At 39.1% G+C, this 20831-nt stretch overlaps 1 protein-coding gene across 5 annotated transcripts in view; it reads right to left on the reverse strand.

The window, feature by feature from the left end:
• Positions 1-20831, reverse strand: part of pde4d (phosphodiesterase 4D, cAMP-specific) — a 1076746-nt gene that overhangs the window by 155322 nt on the left and 900593 nt on the right. For all 5 annotated transcript variants that reach the window (XM_072252564.1, XM_072252563.1, XM_072252567.1 and 2 more), the window contains one exon: positions 9368-9559. In XM_072252564.1, the coding sequence (XP_072108665.1) occupies positions 9368-9559 (192 nt within the window). The remainder of the gene's footprint in view (positions 1-9367; positions 9560-20831) is intronic.

Genomic DNA, 20831 nt, shown 5'->3' on the forward strand with positions numbered 1-20831 from the left:
TCTTACTGGATCTCAAGGGTAAAAAATTTAATGAACAGTTCTCTTAGTATAATGGGGCACCTCTTAACACTTTAGTATTACCTAAGACATGATGTCACATTCCAGATTAAAAATTCCACGAATTAATTACAATAACTGTTATTTTTCTGCATAGTGTATGAAGTTTGTCTTATAGCCATTTACCTTAAATTAAGCATTTACTTTGCCTTTCTTTCTTCACTGAGTTGTTTCATGCAAATTATGGCTCTGAATGGTATATTTTGCATTGTGCTACATTGGACAATAGGCTTGATTTTTAACGCATTTTCACAATTCAGGACACCACATTTATTCTTTCTAAAAAGACATAATTGTCAGAAAAGGAAACATTATTAAATAGGCATTTAGTGTGTTTGAATGACATTCCTCTGTATGCGACTTAGAGGAACTGAATGTGAATTACTTTAGGTATAGAACAGATATTCACAATATCCTTGAGTAATCTGCAATCTCCCGAGGTTGGATATTATCATGTTGCTTTTCTGATTGAGTACCTTTAATGAAATTGAATGCAAATGGATTTGAGAATTTCAAAAGTTGATTTAATGTACTCACTTGAACTTCAAGGTCTAGGCCACAGGGTAACGGACACTATGAGTTTCTATTTGTACATTAGCTCCTTCTCATTACTAGGGCTAAGCACTTCAGTACAACAGCACAATGGACAAAATCATTACTTTCACAATTTCAATTCTTGAGCAATCACAAGAAATAAACTAATGTTCGGCATTTTGTTGTCCAGGTATTTCTGTAGAAATACAAAGACAATTTGATCCTCAAACCAACTTTAAGAATGTTGGGATAATCTTACAAGTAATGCAAGGCAACACTGCAAAATCGCTGTAAAACAGTGCATTAAAAGGAATTTATTTGAGACATGATAGCAGCATTATCCTGTCAAGCCAACATTTTCCCATGCATATGTTGCTGGCTTGTGTCAATAATTAAAGAGTTTAAATGAAATCAGCAGGGAATTTTTCTTTGCACTCTGAGTTCTGAGCTCAGCAAGATTTCTTGTCCATTGCAATATTGTGCCAGAAACTAGAGGAATAAATGATATCTGCTCACTCAGGGCTTTCACTGGCACGTGCAGTAATTCATTATATCCCCAGTACTCAGATTAGAAGTTAAGTCATGCACATTACAGTCTGTGCCTCAATACATTATAGCAGAAATCTGGCTGACTAAAGTCCCACCATTAAAACCTCTAAATGAAATTCAATGAAACCGATGGGAGGGCAACCCTATTACCTGGTCCACAAGCAGGAAAGGGTACATATGGAAGGGCCTCCTTAATCTTCCATGAATTTACATCAAACTTCCTTGGGGGTTAAGTAGTTCTTGGTGTTTTTGTTGTCCAGGTGCCATTACTCACAATAGTTTCGTGCAAAATTAAGAAATGCATTCTATTTCACTCCTTACGAGCCTGATTGAATATTTTGAGGATTGAATACATTGATGAAGGTAGAGCAGTAGATGTAGTGTATATGGATTTCAGCAAGACATTTGATAAGGTGCCCCATTCAAGGCTTATTGAGAAAGTAAGGAGGCATGGGATCCAAGGGGACTTTGCTTTGTGGATCCAGAATTGGCTTGCTCACAGAAAGCAAAGAGTGGTTATAGACGGGTCATATTCTGCATGGAGGTCAGTGACCAGTGGTGTGCCTCAGAGATCTGTTCTGGGACCCCTTCTCTTTGGGATTTTTATAAATGACCTGGATGAGAAACTGGAGGGATGGGTTAGTAAATTTGCTGATGACACAAAGGTTGGGGGTGTTGTGGATAGTGTGGAGGGCTGTCAGAGGTTACAGCGGGACATCGATAGGATGCAAAACTGGGCTGAGAAGTGGCAGATGGAGTTCAACCCAGATAAGTGTGAGGTGGTTCATTTTGGTAGGTCAAATATGATGACAGAATATAGCATTAATGGTAAGACACTTAGCAGTATGGAGGATCAGCGGGATCTTGGGGTCCGAGTCCATAGGACTCTGTGGTTAAGAAGGCATACGTGGGAAGATCAACCGTGGGATCGAATTTAAGAGCTGAGAGGTAATGTTACAGCTATATAGTACCCTAGTCAGTCCCCACTTGGAGTACTGTGCTCAGTTCTGGTCACCTCACTACAGGAAGGATGTAGAAACTATAGAAAGGGCGCAGAGGAGATTTACAAGGATGTTGCCTGGATTGGGGGAGCATGCTTTATGAGAACAGGTTGAGTGAACTTGGCCTTTTCTCCTTGGAGCGACAGAGGATGAGAGGTGACCTGATAGAGGTGTATAAGATGATGAGAGGCATTGATTGTGTGGAAAGTCAGAGGCTTTTTCCCGGGGCTGAAATGGCTAACATGAGAGGGCACAGGTTTAAGGTGCTTGGAAGTAGATACAGAGGAGATGTCAGGAGTAAGTTTTTTTTTAAAAAGGCAGAGAGTGGTGAGTGCGTGGAATGGGCTGCTGGTGACGGTGGTGGAGGCGGATAGAACAGGTTCTTTTAAGAGACTCCTGGATAGGTACATAGACCTTAGAAAAATAGAGGGCTATGGGTAACCCTAGGTAATTTCTAAGTAAGTATATGTTCAGCACAGCATTGTGGGCTGAAGGCACTGTACTGTGCTGTAGGTTTTCTATGTTTTCTATTTTTATATGTACTTTTTTGTTTATCTGTACTTCAGAGTGATTACCAGCAAGATAAACTTATTTCCACCATAATAGACATTAAACGTTCATAAAAATAATCTATATATCACAAGAACATACACATTCAGATAAATCCTTGTTTAGTTACACATAAATCCATACAATTCCTTCTTTATTCCAGTAGACATTTAATTTGAAAGCACTGAGTGCACTAGCACAAAATGTAGAAGGAAGGGTATGTTACTAATTGAAAATTTCTGGAGAGAGGTTGAAAAGTCAATGAGAGCTAGATGTTATTGTACAAGTTAAAAATGCTTCACATTGTCACTTTCTGGTGATCAGTATAGGTATGAATTGAAATAAGAAATAAAACAATAATCAAACTTTAAGGTAAAATTAAAAAAAATAATGGAAACACTCAGCAGGTAAGGTAACATCTGTGGAAAGAAAAGCAGTTTCCCATTTCAGGACAAAGATCTTTCATTAGAACTCGCATTCAGTTCCCCTATCTGAAAAGTGAACTCTGTTTCCCTCTCCTTAGATGCTGCCTGACCAGCAAATCAGTTTTTATTTCAGATATCTGCTTTTTGATTCATCGTCAAATGGGCTTTGAAGTCCAAAATGGTACTTAAGCTATTTTGAGCAATTTTCAGCCTATGAAATTTATTAACAATGCTTAAGCAATCTGTATAGTCAATTGTGTTATATTCTAAAATGTGCACAACATAAATAAAATGGCAAGGTCCCATTACCAATAACGAGGAAACAGTATTTGTCCATATGTTAAGTTTAATTTTGGAGGGATAACCAAAAGCCTCTGGAATACTGGAATTCAGTTCTGGGTAATTTATCTTTGGAAGTACTTGTTGGTCTTAGGCAGTGAAGTGGAATAGGTAGAGTGGGAATGTGCAGTCTTGATTCCCCAGAATTATCAGGGATTTCATAGAACATGTAGGTTATTTCTTTGAGTATACAAAATTAAACAATGAATAAATAGCTTTAAAGAGTGTTTAGAGGGGAAAATAATCTGTTGGGAGAATCAAAAATAAGGAGTGACTTCAGAAAGTACTTCTCCCCCCTCATCCACACAAAAATGAAAATCTGGAAATAAATATCAAAAATGTGGTCAATTGAAAACCTTCAACCTGAAATTGTTGAGTGTCAGCAGTTGTAGAAGCAAAAGATAGAGTTGAAATGGAGATTGATAATAATTTAACTGAGCAACAGAATGGGCTCTGGAACTGAATAACCTACTTATATTCTAATTGTTCCAATAGCATTAGCACTCCAGTCCACCTGTCGTTTCACTTTGTGTGCACTCCATTCTGTTTAATGGTGGCTGCTTGTTGACACAACTAAGACCCAGGGCAAAAGAGGCAAAGTGAAAATGAAAGGAAAGTGATTGACAATCCCAATCCGTGAGATCGCAAAGGTAGTTGATTATAAACATATTGATTAGCTTAGCAATAAATGCTCTACTGAGATCATGAGTTAAAATTATATGACATCTTGCTAGACATGTTGATTTATTTTAAACAATTTAATAACATTGCTAAATCTGCAGAAAAAAGAGCTTCATATATACAGGTGCCTTGTCCAATTTTGGCAATGATTTTGGGAAAAGAATAAAAGAAATATTACTTTGCACCCAACTATACTTAACCTGCCTTGGGAATATTCAATTACTGACATCCATAACTAGGATAAGTAAAAAAAAATGACTTGATATATAAAAAGATCTTGAAATTAGATGCACTTTGGTACTGTCATTTTGGAATATTATAGGTCACTATGCCATTTCAAATACTGTGTAAAAGATACACTGTAGACTAGGCTGTTGCTATAAAATGTTCATCTACTTGCAGCACAACATCTGCTCAGTGTTGTCTCATGGCATGAAGCCACTTCTAATTTGACATCCACAGCTGGGGCTCAAAATTCTGGGGAAAATCACTCTCTGGGGGTGTACTTCTGTTCATTAGGCTCTCCACAGGCCAAATAGAGAGCTAGCAGGCTTTTGTTATGTGCCTAAGAAATATTTCAACATGCTTTCCAGGAAATGTAATCAATCTCTGGGAAGGTCAACTACTTTTAGAAGACAGGCAGGGTGACCTTTCATGCCCAAGAATTTTTAAAATGTCATTAAGTCTTTGGCTGTATTGAGGCAGTGTGGCATGGCTTTGAAGTTTCTGCTGGCATTCAACACCTCCACTATATGCATACAAGTGTGAATTGTTTACTTTGTCTCATTAAATGTCCTGTGGAAATGGATATAGGGAGAGTTCCAATTCCTTTAGTGGAAATGACTGGAAGCACAGCAGCAGAGTAAAGCCTCTAGAAATTCAGACTACTAACCAATAGTTAACAGATGTAAATATGCTACTGTTCCCAAATTGTTAGATTCTTAGGTCTGATATCTGGTTATTGAATACATATCCATTCTATAAGCATAGCCCAATTTCCACCATAATATTAAAGTAATAACTTTCTATGTTTTAGGGGAGAAAGAGTAAAATCAAGGAGTATGCCATTAGAAAGCATATTGTGATATTAAGATGAATATCCAGTTACTAAATCGAAAGTCAAAAATGAATTTTGTTGTTCTTTTGATGAAAACAGAAAAAAACATCAAAAACAGAACTTTTTCAAAGATATGCTTGCATTTTATTGATCAAAAAATTACTGTTTCAAACCCATTTGAATTGTTGTAATATAAGTGACATATGGACACAATTACTTTTAAAGATTTTATGATTAGTACCTATATTGATCAAAAGAAATGGTTATATTCACTTAAAGCTGCAAATGTAACAGGAGCTTTTTTTTAAATCTTGTATTATCTGGATAATAATCATTTATTATCTGAAGGCTAGAATTTTACATTATGATCAGTCAGATAAATGTGAAGGTACCATATTTGAATCTGAATAGATTCTTTAAAAAAAATCTCTCCAGCTGACAGCTTTCAACATTTTGCAGCTTTAACAACTGAGACAGAGGGTCTAATTGGAAATAACTATGTCACGTGCAGAAGACCAGAGGCAATATATCTTGCAGGCACACATGAACAGACCAAAGAGGCTAAAACCAGGCAGATTTCCATTCATCGGTCACTTACAACGGTGTCAAACCCACAGGCCAGCATTGCGGATTTTCTGTTGGAGGACGCTGGGACCCCCTGAGGCATTACCAGATTGTATACAAGCAAACAGAAGACAATTACATTTGCTCGAAAGGTACACTTGTACAAGGTGCTCATTCATTATGAACTCAATATTCCTTCTTCACAATGAGATATTCAACTTCACATGTTTTTATAAACAACAGAAAATATATAATGCAAAATATTCATACACTATAACGTGTATTATTATTTAGAAAACAAAACCAATGTTATGGAAAACTACTTAAATATAAATTTTAAAAATAATCTATTCTATGTCCACACAACCACTTTAGAATGTAAAACCTTGGAAATAGATGTTAGAGAGTCAAAGAAATGTAACCAAATTTCAATAAACTTCTGAACTTATAATAAATTTCTTTTTTATGTGTGGGAGATCCCAATCGCATATTCAAGAAAAGAAACTTAGTTTTAAAAAGTATAAGTAGTATAACAGTAAACATGTTGATCTCCCTTTACATGATTACATGAAGTACACTGATAGAGGAATAAGTATTACAGAGACTATTTGTAGTAAGGATACATTTTATCAAGAGCTTCCAATTAATTCAAAGTATCAGAAGAAAGTTACAATAGAGCATGATTAGAACAAAGTAGTATTACAGTCTTGAGCTATGTTGACAGCACACCTGCCTTCACCGTATGGGGCGTTGACTACAAGATTTGCAACATCATGTTACAGCTACATAAGATGTTGGTGAGATCGCAATTGGAATATTGCGTGCATTTTTGGTTGCAATGTGATTAAGCTAGGTGGGCACAGAAAAGACTCACACGAATGTTGCTGGTACTGGCGGGGTTGGGTTCAAAGGGAGAGTGGGTAGGCTGACAAACACGAGAACGTCTGCAGATGCTGGAAATCCAAAGCACTGTGTGTGTGTGGATAGACTGAGACTGTTTTCCTGAAGTGAATGAAGAGACAGGTGACTTTATAGTGGTTTATATGATCACAAGGGGCATAGATAAGGTGGAAGGTCACAGGTTTTCTTCTAAGGTAGGCCTAAGACTAGATAGATTCATGGTGAGACAGGACAGATTTAAAGGAGTTCTGAGAGGTTGGTTTTGTGCACAGAGAGCAGTGGTTACATGGAACAAGCTTCCAGAGGAAATGGTAGAGACAGGTACAAATGCAATGTTTCGAAGACATTTTGTACTGGTTTACGAATAGGAAGAGTTTAGAGGGATAAGGGCCTGTTGAAGGCAACTGGAACTAGCTCAGAAAGACATCTTGATCAGCATGGAGAAATTGACCCAAAGGGCCTTTTTCTGCACTGTACAACTCTATGACTATTCAATATAAAAATTCAAGCAGTTGCACTAGCCAGAAGATTGAAAATAAATGTTGTGCTTCAAGTGTTAAATGTTATGATTATACCGATCACAGTTGTCAGCATACTCCGGACTGATGTCACAAAGGGTTAACAGAAGGCTGCTAATGCTGCACACAGCAAGAGGTGTAGCTTTGTTTCCTTCAAAAACCTAATGGTGACTAGTTTCGTATTTTTATAATATAATGTTGTTTAAATTCAATTAAGGCTGTAAATCTCAATTTAAATTGGCTGAAAATTGGTTTCAACAGATGACTGTTACTTCTGTTTCCTTCATAAAAACATCTGTAAACTCAGTGACCTAACAGATGTATTCACACTAGGCCCGAGGCACAGAAATAGAATATTATAAGTACAGCACATATTAGGGATTTTGATACCTTTGCTTTCGGAATATACAAACTGTGTATAACATTATATACAATATAATCTTTTTAGAAAAGTTTACAAAGCAATTGCAGAGGAAGCTGGTGATATATTCCGAGGCCTAGTGTGGCAGTGCCAGAGGTGTGCAAGCTGCAATCATAGTTTTTTTTCAGAAAAGGTGTTTAGTTACTGAACAAACAGGACCTGGAAGAGTGTGTGAACTTAACTCACCTCCTCCTCAATGAAAGAACATTTTACAGTTCCAATATACAACATTAGTTCAGGGTTGAATGTATTACAATGCAAATATAAAATATTTGTATGGGTAATGAACTTAATGGCCACATTGATAGGTAACTTTATTGCCATGTTGAATCATCAAAGTATAAAGTAAATATAAAGGGTTTGCCACCAATAAAAAAGGGATAATTTGTTTAAGAGTGTGTTTTTGTTTCAAAAATCAGCATTAAGTATTAGACTCTAAGAACTTTGCATTGCACTGCCAAAAGACCTGTTTAATATTCCTACACCTACTGTTTCTTTCTAATTTGTAAACTAAACATTATGCATCATTTAGAATATACAAAATGCCTATAGCTCAATCATTAAAAATGGTCAATTGCCTCACACCTTTAGTTGAGAACTTGTGATCTTTCATGCCTTGGATGAGCAGAATGCACTTCCTCAGGTGTTAATGGACATTGCTGGTAAGGGCAGGCATTTAATTGCCCATTCCTACTGGCCCAAGTTAAGAACTTATCAGATGAGTGGGTCAGGAGTTACATCTACACCAAACTTGTTTGGGACTGTAGATTTCATTCAATTAAAGACATAAATCAATAGGGTGGGGAATTTCCAATACCATATCTTTGTGATTTCAATGTTTGCTCTTTAATTCCAGCTTTTTGAAAATATTTTGAATGGGGACTCCAGCTGCAGGATTTAAGCTTATACCCTTGCATCTATGTTGCAGGCTTGGAGTTGAGAATTAACCACTGCTATCTGTATTGTTGCATATGTGCAGTATTGGTAAAAAGAGAAGTGAATTTGACCACTGCAGGTTACTCTGGTGTGTGTGTGTGTGTGTGTGTGTGTGTGTGTGTGTGTGTGTGTGTGTGTGTGTGTGTGTGTGTGTGTGTGTGTGTGTGTGTGTGTGTGTGTGTGTGTGTGTGTGTGTGTGTGTGTACGCGCGCACATGGTCAAGTGGTTAAGGCATTGGACTAGCGACCCGAAGGTCATGAGTTTGAGCCCTAGCCAAGGCAACGTGTTGTGTCCTTGTACTTAACCACACATTGCTCTGCGATGACACTGGTGCCAAGCTGTATGGGTCCTAATGCCCTTCTCTTGCATAACATTGGTGTTGTGGAGAGGGGAGACTTGCAGCATGGGCAACTGCTGGTCTGCCATACAACCTTGCCCAGGCCTGCACCCTGGAGAGTGAAGACTTTCCAGGCGCAGATCCATGGTCTCGCAAGACTAATGGATGCCTTTACTTTAATATTTTGACATACGTTTGAAATCATTTTGACATCTGATCTGCTGGGAGGAACCATGTGACAGCAATCAGTCATCAGTTTGCACATTTATTCTCCTGTTGGAAGTAAGACAGAATGAAAAAAAAAGTGCTCCTGGGGAAGACTGCTTACTGAATTTGTAAAAAAAAAATCTATTTGCCCATTGGTCCATGTTTTCAGTGGTTTTAGTTACTGGTTTAAAATAATAAAAATAAAACATATCTATTTTGATTCTTCTGTAACATGAAAAATTTTAGTCATGTCACTGCACAACCATTAAAGAAAGAAGCTTGTTTTACTTACATGTCGCTCGCAATGGAGGAGTTCCTTGACATAGACTTTGGAGAGAGGTCATAGTCGCTATCAGACCGGTATAGGAAGGACTCCCGTCGTTGACTATGTACAAAGTTGGCCTGTAGAATGAGTCCTGAGCCAGGACTCGTCATTGGATCTAAGGGACTCCGACCTGATGTTGTGCCATTATCCACATCAAAGCTGAAAGAAAAGAATTACGAACAAGGAATATAATTATTGCTGTACAGGTAACTTAGTAAATCCTAAACAACTGTACTTGCTGATTCGAACCACTGTGATCTGTAATGGGTACAAATGGAAATGCACCTCAGATACAATTACAAAAAGGCAACATCATGCTTTGCTTTCTTGGAATAGTAAACATGTAGTAAGAGCTCTTCTAATTGATATTTCATAAATAAACTTGCCAGGATGGGAACCCAAGGTAACAAGGATGAAACTATGTGTCCATCAAAGCTTAATGAAATCTAATAGCCACTGAATTGTTAAGGCCACTGAAATAGTAATCCACGGAAAACAATCATGTAGTTTTGCTGAGTGGGACCCATTAGTGCACTTCACAGAGGACTTATGGGACAGTAAGATTCATTTACTCGATCCATATCTGGATCTTTCAAGATTTACCCTGGCAGCTATCGAGAGATAATAATGCCATGTCTCCACTTTTGCTGTCAATTTGACCTTGCAAAGTTTCTAAAGGTATCTGAATGCACTGGATATACTAATGCACTTTAAAAACTATTAAGAATGAAATAAAAAAAAATAAAAAGTAAGCATTAATGAACATTTTAAAGTAGCCACTGAAAACATTAAATCAATTATACATTAGGGGAAAAAAATCACCTCACAACATATATTGCCTGAAACCACTAGGTTATTTTAAAATATCTGTAAATGTGCTCACAGATCCCATGTTAGATATGCAGAGATTTGGATTAAGATTCATGAAATTTAGAAATCACTTAATTCTGCTCTAGCACTGGACTCTATGCGGTGTCCAATGGAAGAACACAATAGTTAAATTGCTAGTGGAAGTTAGCTGGTAAATTCAAGATTTTCAGAATCTAAGCCACTAAAACTTAACTTGCTGGATGAAAGTAACTCTCCACAATCTGCTGAGCATCTGAGCTGATAATTACTCAGTAAAGTTAATCAAGTATCTTAATTGTGAGTAAAAGGGACAAGTAATTGATAAACCAGATTGAAAACTTGTTCTATGAACTGCAATAAGGAAAATCAAATAGGTTAAATTCAATGTCAAATGAGAACCAGAAAGAGAAAAAATATTGCATTAACAAAGAATAAAGAAATAAACAGAAAACACTTTTTTCTAAAATTCCTTAACAATTATACCTTTGAAGAATGATGTTCCACCTTTGTAAGTGTTATATTTCAATGCCAAGCATGGTGCTTACACTAATTAACACCTCACTATGTGAAACATTCATGGTTCTGTAACAGAGCAAAACTGGGTGCTGAAGACTATGTCATGGCCCTGACACTTCATAGAGATAGTCAGAGAGGCACACAGCATAGAAAAAAGGCACTTTGGCCTACTATGCCCATGCTAACCATCTCTATTATGCCTTGAAAATTGATGTACCCATCTAGATACGTATTTAAAATCATTGAGTTGCTCAATAGAAATAGGCCCTTCGGCCCACCACATCTATGCTGACCACCATTCCTTACTGTAATAATCTGACCTACTGCTTTAATTCCTTACACTGCTCTGCCTTGTTAATTCAAGTACATGTCAAGGTGCCTTTTAAATGTTGTTGCTATTCCTGCCTCTACGACTAGCTCATTCTAGACACCAATTACCTTGTGTGTAAAAAAATTTACTCCTTAAGTCCCTTTCAAATTTCTTCCCTCTCCAGAAAATGATGTCCCTTGTTTTAGACACCCTCACTACGTGAAGCTGCTCTGGCTACTTACCGTCTTGTTGTTCAATACACTGTGCATGTCCCAGCTTTGTTAGCCCTTCCAAAATATCTCACATTTAACAGTACAAAATTCCATCTTGCCAATTCACCCATTTGGTCTTGTAGTCTAACTTTACCCTTTTTTTATATTAACACCACATTCAATTATCATATCATGTGAAAACTTACTAATCTCCTATATTAGCATTAAATTATTAATGTATATGACAGTCAGCACACCACCACACAGACCTCTACGGTGCATTTCAGGTGACAGGCTTCTAATCACAAAGCCAAGCCAAGCACCAATCATCACTCTCTGCTTTCTATCACTATTCAATTTTGAATACAATTTGCCAAATAAACCTAATTGCCATGGGCTTTGGGCTTTTGCAACCAGTGTTCAATGAAGGACCTTATTGAAGTTCATGTGAACTACATCCGCTGTATTTCCCTTCTTTAAAAAAACTGTCAAATTAGTCAGGCATGATTTTACCATAACAAAGCCATACTGACTATCATTGACTAACCCTCGCCTTTCAAGTGTAGGTTAGTCCTGACACTCAGAACTTTTTCTATTAACCTCTCTCACACTTGTGTTCAAATCACTGGTTATCTGTGCTGCTCTTTTTGAATATCGGTGTCATATTTGTTGTATTCTCATCATCTGCCTCATATTCTCTGGTCAGAGAAGATTTGAAGATTCTGTCAAAGCCCCAGCAATCTCTCCATAGCAGCCTGGGACAGATCTCATCAGGACCTGTGGATTTACAGGAGTCTGTATTTCACTGGTGACACCACTGTGGATGGTGGAATCTGAGGTGGCAATGAGGAGCTGTACAGGAGTGAAATCAATTGGCTGGTTGAGTGGGGTTGCAACAACATCCTTGTACTCAATGTCAGGGAGACCAAGAAAACAGTTCTGGATTTCAGGGAGGGGAAGTTGAGAGAACACAATTCAGTCCTCATTGACGGCACAGCAGTGGGAACAGTGAGCAGTTACAAGTTTCCAGGCATCAGCAGATCCAAGGATTTATCCTGGGCCCAACACATTGATGCAATCATGATGAAGACACACCAGCTGCTCTGCTTTGTTGGGAATTTTGAGGAGAATAGTTATGTCACCAAAGACTCTTGCAAATCCCTATAGATGTACGGTGGAGGGCATTCTGACTTGTTGCATCTCAGCATGGTGTGGTGGCTCCAATGCACAGGACTGAAAGAGGCTGGAGAAGATTGTAAACTCAGTCAGCTCCATCACGGGCACAGGCCTGCCCACCATTCAGGACATCTTCAGGAGGTGGTGTCTCCAGGAGGAGGTATCCATCACTCAGGACCATCTAGGATATGCCCTCTTCTTGTTTGGAAGTGCAGGAAGTCTGAAGGCCTACATTCAATATTTTAGCAATGGCTTCTTCCCCTCTGCCATGAGGTATCTGAACAGTCCACAAACACTACCCTCTTATTCCTCTTTGCACAATTTATTTATTTTGTAATTTATAGCAATTTTATGTCACTGCAGTGCACTGCTGTGCAAAGCAACACATTTCACCACACACTTGCCGTGTAGTTGTGGAGCCTTCTCTCAGTTGCTTGTTAAGCAAATGCCAATCAAAACCAGGGAGTTAATCAAAAGAAAATATCTTGAACATCGAAAATCTGGAACTATGAGGTGGGTGGGCGAGCAACTGCAAGACTAAGTATGGAATTGTTATATTGGACAAATCCAGTCAGCAGACGCTTATGAGTTGAATGTTCTCGGTCTGTGCTCTTGGAAATCCAATGTCCATTAGCAGTACAAGTCTGGACTGTGGCCCTCTAGCTCTGAACTTGAGCACTATTCTGTCGTATTCCACTGCAGAACTTACTGTCTTGACAGTTTCAGAGTCAATTTACGGTCAAAGGTTACAGGGAGAAGGTAGGAGAATGGGGTTGAGAAGGACAATAAATAAGCCATGATTGAATGGCGGACTGGGCTTGATGGGCCGAATGGCCCAATTCTGCTATGATGTCTTATGCTTTATGCAAGTCAGTGACAATAAACCTGATTCTGATTAAGCCTATTAAGGTGCCTTCTACGTCCTCCTTTCTAATAGCCACTGGTTCTTGAATTTCACGGTTTCCCTCCCCAAGTTATCTGAATACAATATCCTTGGCAGAGTGAATGCAGTTAAGACCTCACCTACAAACTCTAACTCCAAGCGCAGATGGCCCTTTGCTTCTGATATGGGTGGACTCCATCACTGGTAATCCTTCTGCTTTTAATCTTCTTCTAACCTTTCTCTTCGCAGCTCAGCTCCAAAAGGCTTCCAAATGAAGTGGAACTAATCTACAGGATAGATTGGAAGCTGTTCAACTTAGAACCCTTTCCACTCAACAACCAAATTCACTCAGCAGCTAAACTGCTGTAACTCTGCATGTTCAATGAAAGGTATGAGAGGATGGGTCTCACCCACAGCAAATGGTCTCTATCTACTACCCCCACAGTGCAATCTGAAACCACTGCTGTCATGTAGAAAAAATGGCAACCAATTATACACACAAACTCCCACAAAGTACTGCATGACAGTGATCAGATAACTTGCAGATAAATACAGAAACTTCAAAGCGTACTAGCGTCATAGAACACTACAGCACAGAAACAAGCCCTTCAGCCTACTTAACCCGTACCAACCTGGTCTTCTCTCCAGTCCCATCTACCTGCACCTGGACTGTAGACCTCCATACCTTTCTCATCCATGTACCTATCCACGTTTCACTCAAATGTTACAATGGAACCTGCATCTGCTGGCAGCTCTTTCCACATTCACACCATCCTCAGAGTGAAGAAGCCCCCCCCTCAGATTCCCATCAAACATTTCACCTTTCACTCCACTAGTTCTAGTCTCTCTTAGCCTCAGTTGAAAAAGCCTGCTTGCATTTACCCTGTCTATACCCCTTGTAAATTTGTATACCTCTACCAAAGGTGGTCATGAATCAGCATGTGGGACGGAGATTGAAAATCTGGCTGAGTTGTGTCATAACAACAACCTCTCACTCAATGTAGCAAGACCAAGGAACTGATTATAGACCTCAGGAGAGGGAAACTAGAGGTCCATGAGCCAGTCCTCATTGGAATATCAATAGTAGAAAGGATGAGCAACATTAAATTCCTCAGTGTTACTATTTCAGAGGACCTGTACTGGGCCCAGAACATACTGTATGTGCAATTATGAAGAAAGCATGGCAGTGTTTCTACTTCCTTTGGAGTTTGCAGAGATTTGGCTCGACATCCAAAACTTTGACAAACTTCTACAAATGTGTGGTGGAGAGTATACTGACAGGATGCATCACAGCCTGGTATGGAAACACCAACACCTTTCAACCAAAAATCCTACAAGCAGTAGTGGATTTGGCACAGTACATCACGGCTAAAGACCTCCCAACCATGGAGCACATTTACACTGGGGTGGCATGTGAGCATAAAGATTAGCATAATGCTTTACAGTACAGGCAACCCAGGTTCAATTCCTGCCACTGCCTGTAAGAAGTTTGTCCGTTCACCCCATGACCATGTGAGCTTTTTCCCGGGTGCCCTGGTTTCTTCCCACAGTCCAAAGGTAGGTCAATTGGCTGTTGTAAATTGTTTCATGATTAGGCTCAGAATAAATTGTGGGATTGCTGGGCGGCAAGACTCAAAGGGCCAAAAGGGCTTATTTGCGCTGAATTTCAATAAATAAATAAATAAAACACTGTCGTAGGAAAGCAGCATCCATCATCAGGGATTCCCACCACCCAGGTCATACTCTCTTCTCACTATTGCCATCAAGCCAAGAGCTTCAGAACTCACACCACCAGGTTCAAGCCCCTCAACCATCAAGCTCTTAAAAAGGGGATAACTACACTCAACTTCACTTGAACCATCACTGAAATGTTCCCATAACCAATGATCTCACTTTAAAGGACTCTTTATCTCACGTTCATGTTAAGCTTAGGAGGATTAATGGTGCCTAACGGCGATTACTTTGCTTGCATCTTTGGAAATGGCTCTATTTCCATCTTTAATATCTCTATTTTTCCCTTTCAGGGTTCTTTTGAAGACCTTGACCTGGAGTTACACGCTGACTACGGTTCTTTGTGGGAATGGGACCCGCTCTCGGTGTTTCATGAATGACTGTTGTTCGGCATGCCAAGGGCTCGGCCTAAGAGCTTCGCTCGCGTTCACAGGACTGAGATTTCATGGCTCTGGAGATGGGGGGATCGTAGGTCAGTGCCTCTACAGGAGATCGGTGTGTCATTGGAGACAGAAGATCTCTGGCTGTGTGCCCAGAGACCCGAGGTCTTTGGGCACAGAACTCAGAAAAAGCAACACAAGAGACTTTTAACATCATAAACCAGCGAGTTGTTTGTTATGTCCCCCCTCCCACTGTGAAATGCAGACACTTCCTTCTCCCTTATTAGGTTGAGAGGGAGCCCATGGTACGTCAAATACTGGGTGAACAAGTAGTCTTTGGGGCACTGCAAGTCTGTGTCTTTGCTGTTGCCTTGCTCACGTTTGAATGCTTGGTGGCGGGTGCCGATGTTTTTTTTCTTGGTGGTGGGGGATTGTTGCTTGCTGTCGCTTATGCGGGGGGGGGTACTTTGGGATTCTAACATTTAAATGTCGTTCATTCTTTGGGGCAGTCCTCTGTTTTCGTGGATGGCTGTGAAGAAAAAGCATTTCAGGATGTATATTGTACACATTTCTCTGACATTAAATGTACCTTTGAAACCTAAACTACTATGTATTTACAATAGCAGTTGCACAGTTTGTTGTCTTCTGCACTCTGGTTAATCTTGCATTGATCCTTTTATAGTTACTGTTCTATAGATTTGTTGAAAATGCCCAGAAGGAAATGAATTTCAGAGTTGTATATGGTGACATACATGTACTTTGATAATAAAATTTGTTTTGAACTTTGAAATGTTCCCTCATTCTTCTATACTCCCATATCAGTACAGCATACGTACTTTCACAAATAAACAGACAAATTGTAGAACATCGAGAATTGCACAGCAAGAGTACATGATCTTAATGTATCACCTTGCAAAGCCTGGATTGATTTACTTATTTTGAAATCTCTGTTCTCAATATTGCCCAGCAGTTGATATTACTAAGAACAAATAGTTGATCTAGCAAATTAACTTTTACATCTTTTTGATAGGGCCTGGTAGGAAATAACACCTGACAAATTATTATTTAATTGGTGGTCTGCTTTCATACTAGTAGAACTGCAGAGCCTTTGAAGATAATACACTGACCATTTTTAATGTCAGAGCATCTTAAACTGTACTCACTGTGACACATTACACTTTAGGTAAGTTGTTATTTGCTCTCCAAGCTCACTTTTCTGGAAACTGCAAAACTTTATACACTAAATAGGAACTGCCAATCTACTTCAAGCATGTATTTCAGTGGTGTCGACAATAAATACAACGTGAATATCAATCACAAACTTCTCAGAAGATGGGTAGATTTCTATTGGTCCTCATCGTCCTCTCTATACTTCTCCAGATTCAACAGAACATCCTTCACAATTTCCTTCAGTGAGACTCCGCAACATCCTTCTTCACCATCAACGCTGCTCTCCTCCATCTGCTGAACGTCCACGCTCACACCATCTTCCCACCGCCTTAACAGTGATAAAATTCCTCTTGTCCTTATCTACCACCCCATGAGCCTCCACATACAACAGCTCATTCTCCACAACTTCGGCCATCTCCAAAAGGATTCTACTTCCCCTCCCCCCCACCCCGCCCTGTTTCTCACTTTCTGCAGGAATCACTTCCGGCACTTATCCCTGAAAGTGGCCAAGTGCTACACCTGCACACTACCTTCCTCCCTCACCTCCATTCAGGACCCGGAATAGTCCTTCCAGGTGAGGCAATACTTCATCTGTGAATCTGCTAGGGTCATCTATTATGTCCTCCAGATTGGTGAGACCCATTGTAAATAGGGCGACTCCTTTGTCAAGCACCTCTGCTCCATCCACCTAAAGCAGAACTTCCCAGTGGTGAAACATTTTAATTCCGATTCCCATTCCAACATGTCGGTCCATGGTCTCCTCTGTGCCATGATGAGTTCACCCTCAGAGTGAAGGAGCAACACCTTGTGTTCCGTTTGGGTAACCTCCAACCTGATGGCATGTATATCATTTTCAACTTTTCCCTCCTCCCCCTCTCCTCTTCTATTCCCCGCTCTATCTCTTACCTCTTCTCATCTGCCTTTCACCCCCCCACCCACCCCGGATCCCATCTTTCTTCCCTTTCTCCTGCAGTCCCCTACCTCTCCTATTAGATTCCTTCCTCTCCAGCCCTTTACCTTTCCCTCCCCACCTGGCTTCACATATCACATTCTATCTATCTTCCTTCCCCTCCCCCACCTTTTTATTCCGTTGTCTTCCCCCTATCTTTTCCTGCCTTGAGGAAGGGCCTTAGCCTGAAATATTGACTGTTTATTTATTGCCATAAATGCTGCCTGACCTACTGAATTCCTCCAACATTTTGTGTGTGTTGCGCTTTCTTCAAATGCCTGGTCTGCTCTTCCATCCACACCAACTATTCCACGTCATGGTAGTTCGTCACTCAATGACAGCAGGTGCAATGCCTGTCCTTTTACTACTCCCTTACCCATGCACCAGGGATTCAAACAGTCCTTCGGAGTGAAGCAGCAATTCACTTGCACTTTGGCCAACATGGGGTACTTCATTTGGTATTTATGTCACCAAATGCAGATTGCGTCACCACTTTGTGCAGTATCCACAGGAGCAATCAGAGCTTCTTGTTGCGTGCCTCTTTAATCCTCCATCCACCTTCTTGTCCTCCCTGCACTGTGCTAATGCATCCCCAACAAAGTTTGCCAAAAGTTTCTCATTTTCATCTGAGCGCACTGCACTTTTCCAGACTCAATACCATGTTCTGATTTCCTTCCACTTGTGTACAGGAAATGATATTAAACAATCTTGAATCTTGATGTACTCTACCTATATCAGAAAACTGGCATTTCCGCTTTAAGTCATCAGTTTGTGAAATTTGCTCAGATTTTTCTCCTCTCCAAGAGCACAAACTGATCTGCTATTTGCAACACATTACACTTTGTCGCTCTCTAGATGGCCCATGACCATCTCATTTTGAAAGAAAACTTCCTGATGAAGGGTCTTGGCCCGAAGTGCTGGCTGTTTATTCATTTCCATAGATGCTGTCTGACCTGTTGAGCTCCTCCATCACTTTGTGTGTTTCACTCTGGATTTCTAGCATCTGCAGACTTCTTTGTGCTTATGATTTGCTGCTGTAAATCTGTCACATGTAATCCTTCTGGCCCAACCATCTCTTCCCAGTCTTGTCTTCTTGCAACTTAAAACTTTTTTTCTTTTTCTTTCCCACTTCTGAGCAAGCTTTGACCTGAAATATTAACTCTGTTTCTCCTTCCACAGATACTGACTATTAAGAATTTCCAGAATTTTCTGATTTTGTATCAAATTAACAGATAGTCTATTGTATAGGTTCTCATGTTTGACACAATTCCTAATCTGTTACCTTAATCTTTCTGGAACTTTCAAAATAAATGTAACCATCAAATGATTTTAAATTACTGAATTTATTTATAAACTTATGGAACAATAAACCATATACTATATCTTCAGAGTCTTAAGTTCATGTGAGATCAAATAGAAAAGATTTGATGAACTGAAGAGATCCAGTGGATAGAAATCTAGAGTGGAGAGGGTCTGAAAAGACTAAAACCTCCCACTGCGGCATTAAACCCAAATTAAACAAAATAAACTAAGGACCAAGGAAAGATAGATTCTGAATACAATTGAACACAAATAGCAGAGAGAAATGTAACAATAATAACAAGAAAAAATACCTACATATGCATAAGAATTATTCACTGTTTCTTGGACAGCTATTTTAAATCAGATCTATTGATTGTTAATCTAGTTATAATTAGTCCCATAAATATATTTCCATTCTATTAATTAAAGAGCAAATAGACTCAAAGAAATAAGTTAAGTATTCAACATTATATCATGGAATTAAAGTCAATTTATCTATGTCAGAGTCTGTGTCAGCACTGAAGAATTATGCTTTGCTTTCTGTACTAACAAACCATCTGTTTTTGATCAAACCTTTGTTTGTTATCCTTCCAAAGAAAGTGCATTTTTCAGCTTTAAGTCCACTGAGATCTTTTCAAATTTGGAAATACTGCAAACTAAAAAGGACTAAAAAGGAAGTTCCACTAGCAGCCAAGGATGAATCATTATACAATGTGAACTTTCTACAATGGAACTTTCAGTTAATGACACTTTAATCAATCACACTGTGTAACTAAATCCTTCATTGAAAAGTCATTACCTATGAAAGAGAAATACAGTGGATTCTGGTTAATTGGGACCCATCAGGATCAGTACATTTTGGCTCAATTAAGTGATTGCCCCAATTAGCCAAAGTTCCATGGAAATAGTTAAAAGGTATAAAAAGACCAATTGTCATTTAGCTAACAATTTATGCATTTAGATAAATTTCAGAATGCTGCCAATACAGTACTCTCAAACTGTGTAATCAACGGAGGAATTCATCTGCTGTGTTCTTTTGATTAATTGTAAATTAACAAAATCAGCCCACACCCCTAGTGCAGATAATGGACTCCCTTTATACAATGTTTTAGACAACTGCATCCACCAAATCTTCATTTTCATTGTAACATTCAAGATGATTGTTGATACTGTGTTGAAGTATTGAAATTGTTTCATTTTCACTCCTCGCCGTTTCCGGCATCTCCAAGCTTGAAACCGTAGTGAGCAAAACAGCTCCAAATTGTCTTACTGCTTATTTCTTGCCAACTATCAGTGATCAAATTCACTGCCTTTTGAACACAAACACATGCAATTGACACTATTTAATGACCATTTGCTCTTGGCATGGTGTGGTGTCAAATGGTCAAGCAAGTGCATGTATCCGGCACTAGTTAGAAACTGCTCTGCAACAGTTCCTGTCCTATTTAAGCAGCACAGTCCCACACAAACAAAGGCAATCACGAAAATTTTCTGAATTTAGTTTTTGTTCTTTAAGGGTTGTCCCTCATAAACAGCTGCTCCGATTAATCAATATTTCAATTAACCTGAATCCACTTTTATTTAGTTTTCTTTGTTTTCTTTGATAATGAGCCTCTAAATTCTAGTTATGATTTAAGTCATATAAAAATTAACTGGCAAGTAAAGAGTAAACTAGTGAAAACAGTAAAATCTTCAGTTGTTTGCCATTGGCAAATAGCTCTGCAAGTCTGAGTAATTATACAGATTTGGCACTGTTAGACAACAGCATTTGATTGAAGACACCTGTTTACCTTCAGGGACAAGCATTCAATCTCCATCTCAAGCCCCTCTGAAACACATGAAAAGCGCTGGAAAGATTCAGCATTTTGTGGAAAGGGGAAATGTTTCAATCACCTGTCCTCAGAACGGGAAAATTGAGAAAACAAGTGTTTTCTAAAATGCAGAGAGGACAGA

This window comes from Mobula birostris, chromosome 3 (genome assembly GCF_030028105.1).
Source record: "Mobula birostris isolate sMobBir1 chromosome 3, sMobBir1.hap1, whole genome shotgun sequence".
Classification (NCBI taxonomy): domain Eukaryota; kingdom Metazoa; phylum Chordata; class Chondrichthyes; order Myliobatiformes; family Myliobatidae; genus Mobula; species Mobula birostris.